This window comes from Hippoglossus stenolepis, chromosome 21, assembly GCF_022539355.2.
Source record: "Hippoglossus stenolepis isolate QCI-W04-F060 chromosome 21, HSTE1.2, whole genome shotgun sequence".
In the NCBI taxonomy this organism is placed as follows: Eukaryota; Metazoa; Chordata; class Actinopteri; order Pleuronectiformes; family Pleuronectidae; genus Hippoglossus; species Hippoglossus stenolepis.
This window is the reverse complement of record NC_061503.1, coordinates 4,403,998-4,420,967: the sequence shown is the minus strand read 5'-3', so window position 1 is coordinate 4,420,967 and position 16,970 is coordinate 4,403,998. Positions and strand designations below refer to the sequence as shown.

Here is a 16,970-nt window from a genome sequence, read left to right as displayed (position 1 = left end):
AAACAGAATCAAACATTGTTTTGGCAACTTAAAATTATGTTAAATATATATTATATAAAAATTCTTAGTAGTCCCACTGGAAGTACAAATTGTCAAAAGGACGTTGTTGATATTGTTAAGTTAATTGTGGATATTAAAAACTTGGTTAAGAAAAGTTATATGGGCTAGTCCTGCTGAATGTGTCTCTATAGCTGCTTTCAAACACGCACTGGACTCCGTGGATCCTCCGTATTGTCTCCTGAGGAGGGACATGTGTGAAGGCAAATGTCCGAGTGAGACGCTCTGCAGTTTCTACGGACTTAGTTATCCATCTGGGCTCCTCGTATAATGTCCGTAGAAATCCAGGAAAGGTCTATGTGTGAAAACAGCGGGGGAATTAACTGCGAGTGTGAGTGGGGGGTTGATGATGCTTCGAGCGGACGACAGATGCAAAAATGTAAGCGTTACACGTAGAGGACACACTGATGAAGATGTCTAGAGAGTTTGCGGTGATAAGAGCTGACGATGGTGTCGGGGTGCTGTAAACATGATCTTGTGATCTACGCCGCAGTGTTAATCACTCCCTGACTCCGCCTGCTGCAACCAGCTGCTCCACCTCTGACCTGAAAAATGCAGAGGATTTGATGATGCCTTTGTGAATGTGTTGTGCATGTGTGAAAGGCAAGCTCTGGGTGAAGTCCAATTCTCCAGAGTTTACCTGGGGGGGTCATGTCTAAAATTGTATTACCATGACAGAGCTGCACGTATGAATGTGTCTGTGTGACCGGAGCTGTGTGTCACTCACATAGTCTCTCTCACTCACTGCAGAATTGGGCTGAATTCATGTCTGTATTTACACAAATCGTATCAATGCAACATCTTCCCGCACGTTGTTTTTGTGCTTTAAAACATAACCGCTGTGAAACCATCAGAAAATACAATTTTGTGTTTTCTATCGGCACCCTCTTCATATAGGTCTCTCGATCACCGCTGCTCTGTCCTTTTGATTCGTTAAAAGGTGTGTGAACATTTTCATTAAAGCTTCAAAGAGAACCTGTGCAAAGCTGATTTCACAGGACACAGCAGCGCAACATCACTGCGGCATGAACCTTAAGTTGTTCACCATAAATCAGTAATTCAAGAGAAGGATGAAAAAGAAGAACAAGAATGGCTCCAGCATGTTTTCTCTTCACACAACCGTGATGTTGTGCTGCTGTTCCATGTGAAATCAGCTCAGTACATTTGTAGCCAAAGGTCTTCTCTGAAGGCTTTAATGCAACGTGTACCCAGAGTTTTGACGACTTGTCTCCGTTGTAGGGTTAGTGAGTTTGTCTTCGCCATTTTTCAAATGTTTACTATATAGATCAGATGGCTTCATCATGTGATCTACACAAGACATGGGATTGGCTGGTTTACTGTCCCCACCTCACAATGTGTGCTGTGTAATAGACCCAACTCATCGATAATCCGGCCCTGTGAATTTATGCAGAAAAATGCAACTTAATGTTGTTTAACACCACTACTGACAGTAGTCTGACTGCTTGCATGCCTCGCCCCTTAAAACTATTTCCACCACTTATGTCAGCAGGGCAGACACACATTACATGTTGTACCGTGCTGTATTACTTTGCTGCATGTCCTCCCTTCTCACTCCTCCGCTGACCTGCGCTCACTTTACACGTTAACAATAAACACCAACGCTAATCGAGGGGTTATTGGGACCTGAACAGTACTGAAGTTTACTTTGTGTCTGTCTGATTCGCTCTCGGATTTATGAGACACGTATTTAAAAACACATTGAAATAACACATTGCGCGCACAGCCGTTTACATTTTTTATGTATATTTAGGTTTTCAACCGAAGTTCTGTATGTTTGGTTGCATTTGTTTTCTGTATATATTTTTTACGGCCCGCTTTTATTCATTAAATTTTATGGTTAAAGTGTAAAATATAAATTCTCAATTACATTTCTTTGCTGATCTTGTTCATGTAAACAATGTTAGAGCTATCAGCTTGAGATCAATATGCCGGTTACATATAACAGCTTTTGCAAACAATGAGATTGCGAATTAAGTCCCTGGCCAGGCCTTGGTATTTAACCTTACTTGCAGTGAACACGCACTGTTAAGTGCTGGGGGATTACAACTGCCTGCAGTTTGATTGAAGTGGATGTAAACAGCAGCAACTACTTTCAGTCACCTCAGATGACCTGGAAAACAAGCCAGCCCTTAGTGTGATATCCAGTCAGAGGAAAATCAGGAGAACAGTCTTATCCCTTTTTAAAAATAACGAAGTGACTCAAAGCTTTTGAGATCGGTGCAGAGAGGGGTTTCCTCATAGCTGCATGGGCCAAAAGCTTTCAAATCATCCTCTCGTCACACGGAACCCACCACAAATAGATACAGTACGACAGGGATGAACATGAATGGCATAGAAGCAAAACAGTGCAGCAGCGGTACCTTGGCTTTCACTGGGTTCTCTAAGGCTAAGCACACACTAGTACATTTTAACTTGAAGTTTAGAAATACAGCTGGTCCCATTTTACTTAGAAAATTCAGGTGCTGCTTTTTAATTCTAATGGCCCTGCTGATTTGGCCTTTCAGCTGATTCATCAAGCTGCTATCACATGACCCACCCTTCTGGAAGAAAAGAACTGGCATTAGCCTCGGCTACCAGAGTAGAACGCAACATGTATAATCTATTACAAGCGTTGCTGACCCTGTTGTCTTTGCAAACATTCTGCATTTTACAATTATACAACTGCTTACATGTTTAGGAAACGAAAATGTAGTAGTATGGATGAAGCCTAACAAACTCGACTGCTGGTGTTAATGGGTGGGGAGGGGTCACATTGACGTGGCTCTGAGCACCTTCAGTGGAATCATCACACCCATATTCTCAGGATTTATTATGACATGTTGAAAGCTGGACTAATAAAAATGTTCATATTAATTACAGATCCAAATTACTGTTTAGTGTGAAATTGGCAACTGCAACTAAGGGCTTGTTTATTTACTATTTTTGATTCAATCTAATTTCTCTCATCACCCTCATTTGCAGGTGCAACCAAAAAAAAGCTTTTAGAAACCTACTACCAGGTGGGAGACAGAAAAGGTTACTGCACAGAGTGGAGGATTTAGCAGCTAAAAACACTATAGTTTTTCTGATAAGATGGTGGAGACCAAAACAGAGCTAAAAGTAGGGCTGCACAATATCGAAAACCTATCGTCATCGCGATATCAACTTGCGCGATAGACGCCAGATCTATCTAAACTGCGATAAATGTTTTTCCATGCGCCACGCATTCACACTCTGCATGTCAATATATTTGACCAATCAGATGGAGCCCGGAAAATAACTGAATCTGTAAACCTAGTAAATGTATGTAGAGCTGGTGTCGCTCTGTTTAGTTTGACGCCATTGGTGCAGCGCATAGCGCGAATGATAGAGACACAGAGAGGAGAAGTAAATCACTGACCGAGCCGCTAAAAACTGCCTGTGCATGGCTCCCTGGTTGTCTGTCCCGGACTTGATGGCGCTGCAGCCAGGCTGTGCGCTTTTTCTTGGCTGTGGAGCTTTTTGTGGTCTCTGCATCTGCAGCCAGGGACTGTTTATGTTTATTTATTGCAAGTCATATCATCATCGGGATATTAAACAATGTTTCCCTTTTCCTACTTTCATCCAGGGATTGCTCTGAGTGTGTGCATTCACACCTGCCATTAAAATGTGGCCCCACATCCGTCTCATGAGGTCTGTGTGTGTGCATGTCTATCTATAGTTTTGAGGGCCAATTTTGTTTCAATACCATCATTGTGAGGACATTTTGACGTTGTGGAGGACACTTTGGCTTGTCCTCACAAATTCAATGGGCTGTTTGAGGGTTAAGACTTGGTTTTAGGGTTACAATTAGGTTAGGGTATGGGTTAGGCATTTAGTTGTGATGGTGAGGGTAAGGGGCTAGGGAATGCATTATGTCAATGAGTGTCCTCACAACTATAGAGGGACACGCATGTGTGTGTGTGTGTGTGTGTGTGTGTGTGTGTGTGTGTGTGTGTGTGTGTGTGTGTGTGTGTGTGTGTGTGTGTGTGTGTGTGTGTGTGTGTGTGTGTGTGTGTGTGTGTGATCAGTGTTGATATCGTGGCAGTGGTCACAAACAAATCAACGACAAGAGAAAAAATATGTTCGATTTGCAACTGCAGCAGGTCAGACAATGTCAGCTGAGTAGGTGGGGGTCCTTCATATGTGGCCCAGGACAGATTTGCATTAACACTGCTAAAAGAATGTGGTCTGGCCTGATCGCCTCTATATCCTATAACGCTCACACCTGCTTTAGAGCTCTCCACCTAAGATCGGATCACAGAAACCACATGTTAATACCAGGTATGTACAGGGCCTATATGTATGCCAACTCATAATTACTACTTCGTATTGTGTTTACAAATTGTTGTGGGTAATCCTACATGGCCAAAAAAGACAGTTAACATGGGTTTAAGGAGCTGTAAATGTTCCAAATGTTGCATGCTTAGTAAAAAAAAAAAAATCGATCATGTAAATAGTTCTTCATATTCGCAACTTTTGATATATTCTCTTGCATTTGTTGCACAAACAACCACAAAAAAGCCTGAAACTGCACAATCACGTCTTTGCTTTGGTCACGTTTTCCATCATCATTTTATGATTTCTCTTTCTCACTCAGCCTTTTTTTTTGAGGAACACTTATCTATCACACAAGCTCTTTCATAAACAGACTTCCCCATAGTCACGTTGGCACAAAAGTCATCTTCAAGGAATTATCAATGACCTCTCAAGGAAGCATTTGGCTGCGCAAAATTGTCTTGTTCTAGATAAAAGTCCAACACAGATTGGTACATGTACTATTAGGTTCTCCTATTACAGTTTATGGAATACACACTGCCAACAGACAGCCACAACAAGCGTTAGCAATGTTTGTATCCTTACAACATTAAACGCACATTATTACCATGAGTCGGTCTACAGGGTCAAGGAAATGCTACTGTTGATCTCTTAGGGAGATTTGGACATGTTATATGTTCAATATGAATAAAATGTATAAGGGTGACCAGCACTCTGTAGCAGTGAGTGGGGACTGCCTTCTTCGGTCTCCTTCTGCATCCTCAGATCAACTAAAGCAGCAGTCTGCAACTGGGTCAAATTGTGGGTCAAAGTCACCGCAAGATCATTTTGTTAATTTGATTATTTTCATTTCACTATATCGGACTGAGGCACAGACACACGGCACAGAGGCCGACATCTGCCACGGCAACAACAGTCATAGAATCACTTTCTGTATGGCAATTTATCTTTGAGGTAAATGGACAACGCTTATAGTATTGCTGCAATGCATCGAGCTGAAGCCTTTACTTTGAAATGTTGTGTCCATTGCTCCACAGATCCCTGAAATAGCCGACATGCAATGTATGAAAAATAACACCTGATCAGTCAAACTTATATATAAGCTTCAGTTTCATTTTACGAAAAACACTGACTGTAAAATCTTCACTGCTGATAAACCAGGGAGGATGAACACAAAGTTTGTAAAAAAAAAAAAACCCTCTGCACTCAACGTCCAGCACACAAACAATAAAAAAGTGACAGTATATTGTAGAAGTGTTTAAGAGGACTCACTAATGACAAGGAATCATTCTGAAGTAGCTCCGGAGCATCAACACGGGACAAGAGAACAGGACAGGTTTAGAACAGGCGCTGCGCTAGTGAATCTACTGCTCATTGATAGCGGGTCTGTGGTGTTAAACAGTGATATTAATGCAGTGTGATATTGTCACGGGGACTGTTACCTCACCCCTCAGAGACATTCACCGTGAGGCTACCCTGTCACTGACATGCTAACCATTAGCATGAACTGTTATTACCACTGTGCTACCTCTGCTATTCCTGGGGGGACCGAGCCACTGGGACTGAGATAAGTTTATCTCCCGCATCTCCCGTCGGAATACATCACAACATGCAGCCGGACCTGTGAGACTAAGCAGCAGCAACAACAACAACATCGCTCTTTTATCCATTTCAAAACCAACGTGCACGAATCGCCACCACATTAAACGGGAGCTCGTTAAGGCAGTTAATGCTATTAAGTGGGTTATTTTTAGTTAGCCGCGTCTGTCACTGTGCTTCTGCCCGGAACGAGCCGAAAGTCGGACGGAACGCGAAGTGCACACACGGCCGATGGAGGAACCGTGTCTTGTGACACAAACCACCGGAGCCGGGACCGGCGACGGGTGGCGTACTCACCCAGAATGGGAGCTCTGGTCCGCAGAGTCGCTCCATCTCTGCGGCTCGTCGGGAGACCGGCACCAACCGGAGAGCTCCTTAGCCCCGGTGAAAGTCGAACCGCTTCCCGGTTCCTTCCTTCGCGTACAGATACAAGAAAGAGGGCGGACGCTCGCTGGCTATCACATGCCAACCCGGCAGGTATGTACCGCTGCTACTGCTGCTGCTGCTGCGGAGGCGCCTCGGCTTCTGCGTTCTCCCCCCGGGCAGCGTGGACGAATCGTTCCGCTCCTTCCGCTCCGCTGATAGAAGAAAGAGAGGAGGCATCCGGAGCCGGAGACGAATTAGTCCTGTCGGAGGAGGAGGAGGAGAAGGAGGAGGAAGGGGGGAGGCAGGGCGTGTGCTCACCAGGCCCCGCCCTCCCTCCGCCCTCCCTCCGCCCACCCCACAGCGTGATTCAGCAAGCCGGTCATGCTGAGTCACGTCCCCGGGGCCCAGAGGTGAGGAGAAGTGGGACATACCAGGTAAACATGTGGGGGGGTCGTTGTCACTGAAATGAATCAATATTGAATATTTTAAGTATATATAACCTTTGCTCAGTGATGGAACAAGATTTTATCTCAGTAAAAGTACAAATAAATAGACAATTAAATACATTTATAAAAAAAAGTAAGTACTTAAGCAAGTACTTTCTTTTAAATAAGCCCCTACAATTTCACTTTCATTGATGATGGCGCCTCTGTGGACAATAGCGGTAGTTCTCTTCCTGTTTTGGAGGGAGTGAAAAAAAGGCGTTTGCGCAATCTTCTTTTTGATTTACGTCCATCAAACATTGGAATATGCTTCCAGCTGAGCTCAAAACGTGCACAGACTTTCACTCATTCAACATTAATCTGACCGTGATTTCGATTTTTTTATTTGGTGTGTTTTAGGTTTATTGTGTACCTGCAGATGTAAATTAGCTGATAGCTAAATCTTGCATAAATCATCTCTTCTCATTTTGAGATGAATGTTTTTGAGCCATGTCCGTGTTTGATAAAGAATACGAATAAAGAATGCATTCACGATGATGTGATTTATCTTTTTGTTGCTGCATGATTGATAACTATAATTCAGACACCGACCCTAACCCTGCTGTAAATCGTTTCTTCTGACCTCGCTGGTGGTCCGACCTGACCACAGACATTAAGAATAGTTTATAGGAAAAGACACTTTTCAACCCTGATTGTCTCCTTTGCTGTTGTAGGTTATAAAGAGGCTGCCATATAAAAATTAGACTGTTTCATAACCATAACATTTAATTATTCAAGTACTTGCAGAGTGAAGCCTATTCCCAAACTAGGGGTCGGGCCCTCCTGGCGAGTTGTGAGACACAGAAGGAGGGTAGAGAGATGATTTCCAGAAATCAAATACAATTTAAAAAGAACTCTTGAGATCATATTTTAGCCATGAATATGCCAAAAACTAAAAAACAAATCCTTGTAAATTTAAAATAAAACCATACAAATAATAACCTTCTGGTTTTCTTTACCCGCTTTCAGACATTTCAGCACTAAACTCCAGATAATCCCAGGACATTCTTGAGAACACAAATGTCTGAGTGTGAGGCTACGGACTCTCTTCGGAGTTTCTCCCTGATGAGCCAGTGTGAGAACACAGCAGGAGATCCTCCACAGGATTCACTGCTTGCCAGTAGGTGACATTTCTAACACAGACAGATGCAAAAATGAAAAAAATACCAAAAGAAAACAAATATCTCAGGAGGAAAAAATGCGATGCCAGACACGTAGAGGACACAGATGATGATCTCGGGAGAGTTTTTGGTGATAAAAAAACGATGCCGTTGTTGATTTGCTGTAAACAAAAACATGTGATCTCTCCAGCAGAATTGATATGTTATGTTCTGCCTCCTGCCTCCTGCATGCTGTGACACCCCTCACCTGAACAAAGGTGTCTGTGTTGTTGAGAAAGCATCTGAGCGGAGAATCTCCTGCTGCATTGTTCACGTGAGAAAGGTGAACTCGTGTGTTCATGCCTGAAAACGGCTCATGTGCGTCCTGAGGTGATTATGACAGCGGGTCAAAACAGCACCATAGGAAACATTGCGGCATGTGGGTAATAAAATATCTACTTAAGTCCATACATATACTTATACATTTTCAGTAGGCAGGTGGGTGGCTGTGTTGGGCAACTCCCAGTGTAAATATGCATAATAAGGTGAACAAGGGGGATGTGTGGATCATGAAGAACATTGTGTAACTTCCCTGGGCTAAATAAGGCAAAAGGAAACAGAGTGGGATTCATGACACACACAGTCCACGCACACTGCTATCTGAAAAACGTTGTTTACATTAACATCAAATAATGAGTATCATAGAATGAAGTCTAATTTAAAAAGCCATAGGCACGCACATGAAATTCTCTGGACTATGATTTCAAAAGAATATTATTCTATTCAAGAAACAAATTATAAAGAAAAAACAATGAAACTTTTACCAAATAGCTTTTACTTGATTTTCTTCTAGTCTTGAATGTTTTGTTTTCATTGTTTCTATGTGTCCTCTTTTTGAAGCGACTGTTTTGAAAGGTACTGCATAAACAAAGTTATTAATATTATTATGAATAATAACGTGTTTAATAACATTTATGTTATGATGACTCTTCTTCTTCTTTGTTCGGTTTATTGGCGGGTGGCATTTATATTCCTATTATATGTATTCACCTTGACATTGGTTGCCGCCCACCACTAAACCGAACAGAGAAGAATCATTTTCTTCTTCATGCTCCTTTTTCCTTCATGGATTATGTATAAGTGTATACGTGTGTTATTTGTTTTTGGATTACACTGAAATGATTGTGATGATGTATAAATTATGTATTCACAAATACAAATACAAGTCCTCCCGACGTTCGTCTCCCCAGGCGTGTTTTACAGCTCCTTCTATGGTGATCACAAGGTGCTCTCAGCGGAGATAAATATTCTCTCCACCGTGTTCTGGGTCCACCCCAGGGCCTCGTACCAGTTGGACGTGCCCAGAAGACCTACAGTGAAAGGTTTGTGTGTTTCTGTGATCCTGGGAGTTGTGTTGTCGGGGCATTAGTAGGGTCTCCCGAGGCAAATTGGCTCCAGACTAAGAGCGATTCTCAACAATTAGAAAGACGATTTTTGTATCTGCATCCCCTCGCCCATATTATATAGGGAAACCAGGGTGCCCTCATGAGCCAGACCTGCAGGGGGCAAATACCTGTTTGGCATGCATTCATGCTGGTTTGGACAGTTTTGTATCAGTATATTGTACAAAGCACTATTTGGCTTTTGTCCTGTACCTAATTTATTTTGAATAGAATACATTGTCTAATTTGTGTGTTCATTCTAAGCAAACACAATATAAATGTATATAAATGTTTCTTTTAATAGAGTAAATGCTATTAAATTGCTTTGAATTATTACAGTCCTATTATTACGCATACGGCATGTACTGAATACACTAAATATACTGTGCTGCACTCAGGTGGTTTTAGTCTTACCTAACGGGTAGGAATTTCTCTGTTATTACTCCGGGATGGCCTCACTTACATGTGTTGTCCCTCAAGGTTATGTTCTAGGTCCCATCCGATTCTCCTTATGCTGCCCTTAGCATCAATTTTTGAGAAATATGATGTCCCTTTCCACTGCTTTGCGGATGATGTACAAATGTACCTGCCCTTGAATTTTAAAACTAAGAGTCCACTGCAGCCCCTGTTTGACTGCCTAAATGACATAAAATCATGGATGAACTTAAACTTTCTCAAACTAAATGAAAACAGGACTGAGGTCATTGTGTTTGGACACCCTGAACTGCTGAATGTGGGCACCATCGCCCTCTTGCCCCTAATATTCACTCCTCTCTGAAGAGTCTTGGTGTTCATTTTGACAGTGTTTATACATTTGACAAGTAGATTTACTCCGTGGTTAGGTCTAGCTTCTTTCAGTGGAGACTTATAGCTAACCTAAAGATCTAGAGAGGGTGATCCGTGCCTTCATAACTTCTCGACTTGATTACTGTAATTCTCTGTATGTGGGCTTAGTCATCCATTCAACGCCTGCAGCTCGTCCAAAATGCTGCCGCTCGCCTCCTGACTACAAAGAAAAAAGAGGAACCATATAGCACCTGGGTTGCACTCCCTCCACTGGCTTCCTGTTCATCACAGGATCGATTTAAAAATTGTATTGTTAACTTTTAAATCTTTTAATGGATGAGCAATGCATTACCTGGCTGAACTCCTTCATGTTCACACTCCAGTTAGAGAGCTGAAGTCAGCCACGTAGCTGCTGCTGGACCTCATAACCAGAGGTGATTGAGCCTCTGTAGTAGCTGCTCCATACTTATGTCGAACGTTTTTATCTCAGCAGATTTTATTTTATCTTATTCAATTTTGTTTTATCTTATTTTTACTATTGGTATTTTGATGTATTGCGTGTTGATTCTTCTTGTTATACCTTTTATAACAAGAAGTTCAATTTTATTATTACCTTTTTTACTGCATGTGCTGAATATACTAAATACACTGTATGCTGAATGTACTGAATATACTGAACCTACTTAATATTCTGCATGTACTGTACTGACTATACTGAACATACTAAATATGCTGCATTTACTGAAAATACTGAATATACTGAAAATGAAAATATACTGCATGTACTGAATGTACAGCATGTACTGATAATAGGCTTCTGAACATACAAAATTTACTGCATGTACTCAATAAACTTAATATACTGCATGTGCTCAACACACTGCATACACTTAATATACTGCATTTACTGAATATATTGTATAAACTGAATGCACTGTGTGTATTGAATTCAACGAATACACTGCATACATTGTATGTGCTGAACACACTGAATATACTGAATGTACTCAAGCAGCAGAGTTACGGTGTGTTGTGGTTGTCATGGCCTGTGTGTGACATAAACACAGACCAGAGCAGCCATCTGTGACGGTGATGATCTCCCTCAGCGAGGGAGATCGCTTCCTACAGCTGCAGCATTCCTTCCTGGACACAGGGAATAACTGCGTAGCGGTTGATACACAACCAGCAAGGCACCGAGGGACTTCACAGTATCTAAGACTTCTCTGTCAGGCCTGCTTGTTTATGCATGAGTGAGTAGAGCTCGCGAACTTTTAACCCCTAAAAGGTGCCAAGTGCATAACTGTCTGTGTGATATCTTGTATAGAGCTGGTTACATATAAAGCATTCCTGATTTTCACCCCAGTCCCAGCACAATAACAGCTGCAGCTTCAGTCATTAATAACATTGTCACCTCTCTAGATAACAAACAATCCTGTGCTGGCCTCTTCATTGACCTGTCAAAAGCATTTGACACCGTTGTTCGCAAAATCCATAGGCTTAGACAATCCGACACTAAATTGGTTCGACTCCTACTTTTTGCTGATGGTATTGAGTCAAGCCATCTGACCATTAGAACTGGGTTGCCACAGGGGTCTATCCTCGGTCCATTGCTGTTTACAATATACATAAATACCTAGTTACGCCAACTCAGCTCTAGTGTAACTTTCTTTGCTGATAGTACTATTTTATATGCTGCAGGTGCTCCCCTTGCTCAGGCCCTGTCTCATGTCGGCCTTTGATTCATTCCAATATTCACTGTTTAATCATAAACTGTTTTTAAATGCAGATAAAACAGAATTCATAATATTTTCTACCTCCAATACTGGTTATACTCATCCCACTCTTGCACCCATATCACTCAAACAGACTTACAAAAATCGAGGAATTTGCCTCGATAGGTCACTCTTATTCAAAACACATATTCAACAGCTAACACAGAAATAAAAAAATCTAACTCGGTTTTCTCTACAGGATAAAACTTTTTCTGCCCCCATCAATCCCAAAAACTATTGTCGACCTTCATGTCAATCCTTGACTATGGAGACATTCTGTACTGTCCCGCCGCCCCAGCAAATCTCCAGCAGTTAAACCCAGTATATCACAGTGCATTACGCTTCATCGCAAACAACAAATTCCGCACACATCATTGTTCTCTGTATCACTCGGTTGGACTTCTTTACAAATGAGAAGAGACAGAAATCTCATGTTATTCATCTACAAAGCCCTGTTGTTAAAACTTCCAAATTACCTAATCTCTCGTCTCATTTAAAACCAGTACATACAGCACAAGAACCAGTAACTACTTAACTTTAGACGTCCCTCATGTACGCACCAATTTTGGCAGAAGAGGATTCAGTTACTATGCACTTTACCATACATCTGAACCAGATTCCACAGTGTATGCTAAGATGGAAATGTATGGATGACATGGTCCTTGGTTATTGTTGCTGCTGTTGTACTGTACTGGTATTTTGCTTTTAAAAAAACAGAGAGGCATGGACTGGGTGCTCAGTTTGGAGATGATCAGGTCAGTGGCACTGGTATGATTTTCCCATCGTTTTAGAAGGCTCATGCAGTGTAGTTCATCTCTAACCAAGTCAAAGATAATATAGAGGAAATGAAAACACCACGGTTATTACGCAATAAATGCTACAGCCTAATATAGCACCTAAGATTTCTTCCTTTAAAACAATACAAACACTACGGATAAATATATAGGTATACAGTATGTGTCTTACCGTGACCTTAGGCATGATTTTGTTTTTTAAAAAAGAAAGAAAGAATGAACCCCTGAATATTGAATAATTTTCAATTTGGTATCACACCATTCATGGCCAAGATGTGTAAGTGTGCTCAGGGAAAATGGAACTGAGGCTACAGGGATCCCAGGGCAAGTTTAACCTCATTTCACATTAGCTTTAAAAAAAAGACTTTGGCGCTCTGTTGCTGCAGGCTCTGTCTGAAGAGCATGGATGGAATGCAGAAGGCAGATGTCGCAATAGGAATCAGTATTGAAAAAAATCATTTACACCTTGTTTCCCAGTAGTTATCTCAAGGACCATCACATAAGGTCAGGGATAACCCTTCTCTGAAGAGAGATTTAAGTACATAAGCACTGGCCCTGGGGGGATATCCCACTTTTTCAGATGCAAATGTGGAACAGCTGGTAGCCCATTGACTGTAAGCTCTGGGTTTAAGGCCTCATACACACCTGGTATTAACATGTGGTTTTTGTGATCCGCTTGCTGATTGGGTCTCATATTTACCTCTGCCAAGGAGGTTATGTTCTCACCCCTGTCCGTCTTTTGGTTGGTTTGTTAGTAAGCAAGATTAGACAAAAACTGCACCTGAACAGATTTTCATGAAAGTTGGTGAAAGGACGTGGTATGGATCAGGGAAGAACCCATTACACTTTGGTGCAGATTCAGATCAATCAATCAATCAATCAATCAATCAATCAATCAATCAATCAAATTTTATTTGTATAGCCCATATTCACAAATCACAATTTGTCTCATAGGGCTTTACACATCAATAACACCTTTGGTCCCGTTCATGCAGACTCCGGTGGATGTTAGTGACATATCTTCATTTGTGTACCTTTGTGTCATCAGGTGTTCCAGGCTTTTAATTGCAATAGTGTTTGTTACAAGCCGAACCTAAGGGTACACTGAGGCCAAAGGTAAATCTTATTGTCTACTGGCTTGTATGGCAGTACTATGAAAGCTACAAGGCTTTCATAGTACTGCCATACTCTAAAAACTCTTTTTACCCTGTTAAAAGGGTTTTTTAGTAGTTTTTCCTTATTCTTGTTGAGGGTTAAGGGCAGAGGATGTCACACCTTGTTAGATCCTCTGCCCTTAACCCTCAACAAGAGTAAGGAAAAACTACTAAAAAACCCTTTTAACAGGGTAAAAAGAACGTAGAAACCTCAGAGAGAGCCACATGTGAGGGATCCCTCTCCCAGGACGGACAGAAGTGCAAGAGATGTCAAGTGTAAAGGAGAACATCACCAAGATAATGGTTTTAGCAGCATTGATAAGAATAAACATTTTGAAGCATAACTGGCGGTCAATGAATTGAATTGAAGTGGTGGATCCAAGAAAATCTTTCACTTTCTTTAACACTGCGTGTGTTTACACACAATTTCACAGAGTATTTCCCAGGGAATAATTCATGGATCGTGATGAGAAGATCAGGCCCATTGAGAGGACTAATGTTTATGAGTGTTTGAAATTTGGTGCTGAAGTTAGGGGACTGTTGGGCCTTGGCGCAGGTATTTGCTCTGCTGAGTGATATTCTAGTGACGCATGTGCATACAGATGAGGTCAAACAACATACGTACAAACTTCTTGAGCGTACGGACACAAAGTCCTCTAATTGTTTTACAGGTACAAATTACAGGCTCATGCATCATTAGCTCAAAAATAAAACTCCCAATATGTGTTGTGTCTCTGTAGTCTGATACCATGATAAGGTCATATCTGCCAGAGATAAAGAGTCTCAGTAGAGCTCAGTAATCTTTTAGTCATATAAAGCTGAAGATACCAAGGCCCCACACTGTATTGCATTGTAAGTCAATTATCCATGAAGACAGAGTTTTAAGAAATGCATGGTGCTTTGCATTGTTTTGGGTTCATTATAAAAACAAGAGAACAGTGGAGAGAGAGCACGTCTGTAAAATCAGCACTGACTTCACACTGCAGTGACCTGGCTTCCTTGTTGTAAAGACTCTAAAGGCACTCAGCAGTAAGGCTTTGTTCAGTCTCCAGGCCTCCTGCTGCAAGGGGATCTGATTACCACACATTAAGCCCTTCGGTTCTCTACCTGCCTTCCAAGACGAGCTAACCTTGACCCACGGGCAGATTGGTTGGACATCCTTTCCAGGTCAAGGAAACCACCCCAGAGGAGGACTTTTAATGTGTGAACTTACTGTGGCATGTGGAGGAAAACCTGTTCTGTATTTACACTGCATGGGCTGTACCAAGTCCTCACCAATCAGCAGGGCCACATGATGCAAATAAGGTCCTATAGAGAGCAGCTCCGCCCACCCAGGTTTTGTAAGCCCATTGACCTCTAAATGCTGGGCCAGGACGGATTTCCCCCTGGCTCACAGGTCGGTGTTTGATTTACACAGAAGACACGAAGTTGCATGTTGTTTTTAAGAAGATTATGGTGGCATTCATATCTCGCTCCTATTAAATATTATTTTAAAAATCCTTAAGAGGTGACAAAGAATGTTCACCTCACTCTCGTTCATGGTGACCTTCACTGGCTGTGTCTGGGTCTGTGGAGGTTATCTTGACAGACAGTCAAGATAACCTCCACTGTCTGCATGTCAAATTTCAAGTAATTTTACTGTAGAATTTGTTATAAAATCAAAGGGAAAATCAGCTCACTTTTCATTATGGCATTCATAACTTGCTTCAATAAAATATATTTTGTTTAATCCTTGAGAGCTGAGAAAGGATTTCCAGCTCACTCTTATTCATGGTGACCTTCACTGTCTGCATCTCAAGTTTCAAGTAATTTTACTGTAGAAATTTTGAGAAAATTAAATGGAAAATTTGATGTGCTTGTCACTCTATATTTGCGTTAAGAACCATTTCATCGATCCAAACACACAGAGCCCACACACCAGCGTTGTTACGTGACCCATCACCAACATGTTACCGCCCCCTTGTGGCGTGCAGTAGCAGTACCACCAGAAAACTGTTAAAAGGTGAACTAAAACACAACCAATATTTGCTCGAACAAAACAGGTGGCAAACAATGTTCATCTTACTCTTGTTCAAGATAACCTGCACTATCTGCACGTCAAGTTTCAAGTCCTTTCCCTGTAGAAACTTTTTAGAAAATTAAGGGGAAAATCAGCTCAATTTTCATTATGGCATTCTGGAAAAAATGATGCACTGACACAACAATGTAGTGCATTGTGATACATGCAGCATGTGGTAATTGCTTCATTGTTCTTCGTTATATTTAGGTTTTTCTTCTCAAGAAGAACAACATTTTAGTGAATCTGCAAACAACTGTTCAGTTGGTCTAATTCAGCAAAGGGACAAAGCACGCCCTCTAGTGGTCAATTGCAGACACATGTGACACACAACTCGCGTTTGGATCAGGATTACGTTAAATATTGGCATTGATTACCTCCACTGATGTTATATAAATATAAATATATGAGGCCACTGGTTGCATTATGGGACATGTAGTATCCAGTGGTTGTGTACATTGGCCCATATGGACATACAGTCACAATGACTTTATGATGATAATTGCCACTGTTATAGTTTGTTTCTCTTCTTTGCCTCTTGTCAGTAAAACATGTCCTGAAATGTCAACATAGTAACTGGCTACCTTCAGATTAAGGCATTGACATTTCAAATGTTAAGTCATTAACATTTTAATTGTTATTAAAATGAAAGGGTTCCCACAAACATTTTATTACCAGCAGTAAAATAGACGCATATTTACACACACTGATGTCAGCCATGTGTGATCACATAATTCCACCACTTGCATGTTGTTTGAATAAGAGCTGGTCTGAGGAAATCCTGTAATCTGACTTGTGATCTGTGCGCAGCCAGAAGATGGAGCCATGCGCGGACGCAGCAGTGTTTGGTTCGTGGCGCACAGGAGGAGCGTTTCTCTGTCACGGGGCTGATGCGCATTTGTGCACATTTTATTCAGACTGCAGAGTCTTTTTCAATTAGAGCTTTATTCACTGTGAGGGTGATTGGGTTAAAAAGACGAACCGTGCGTCTCTGTGAGGGGTTTTATTTTGAAAGTTGTAGTGTGGGTGGGCGGGCGGGCGTGTGCGCACTTGGCACCCCCAAGCA

At 41.6% G+C, this 16,970-nt stretch overlaps 1 protein-coding gene across 3 annotated transcripts in view; it reads right to left on the bottom strand.

Moving 5' to 3' along the window:
• abcc3 (ATP-binding cassette, sub-family C (CFTR/MRP), member 3) overlaps nucleotides 1-6,582 on the bottom strand; it is a 47,938-nt gene extending 41,356 nt beyond the window's left edge. The window contains exon 1 of one of the 3 annotated variants that reach the window (XM_047338257.1): nucleotides 6,250-6,582. In XM_047338257.1, coding sequence (XP_047194213.1) covers nucleotides 6,250-6,285 — 36 coding nt within the window. In that variant the 5' untranslated portion in view covers nucleotides 6,286-6,582. The remainder of the gene's footprint in view (nucleotides 1-6,249) is intronic. The other 2 variants (XM_047338259.1, XM_047338256.1) reach the window with 2 other exon arrangements.
• Between the last annotated feature and the right edge of the window lie 10,388 nt (nucleotides 6,583-16,970).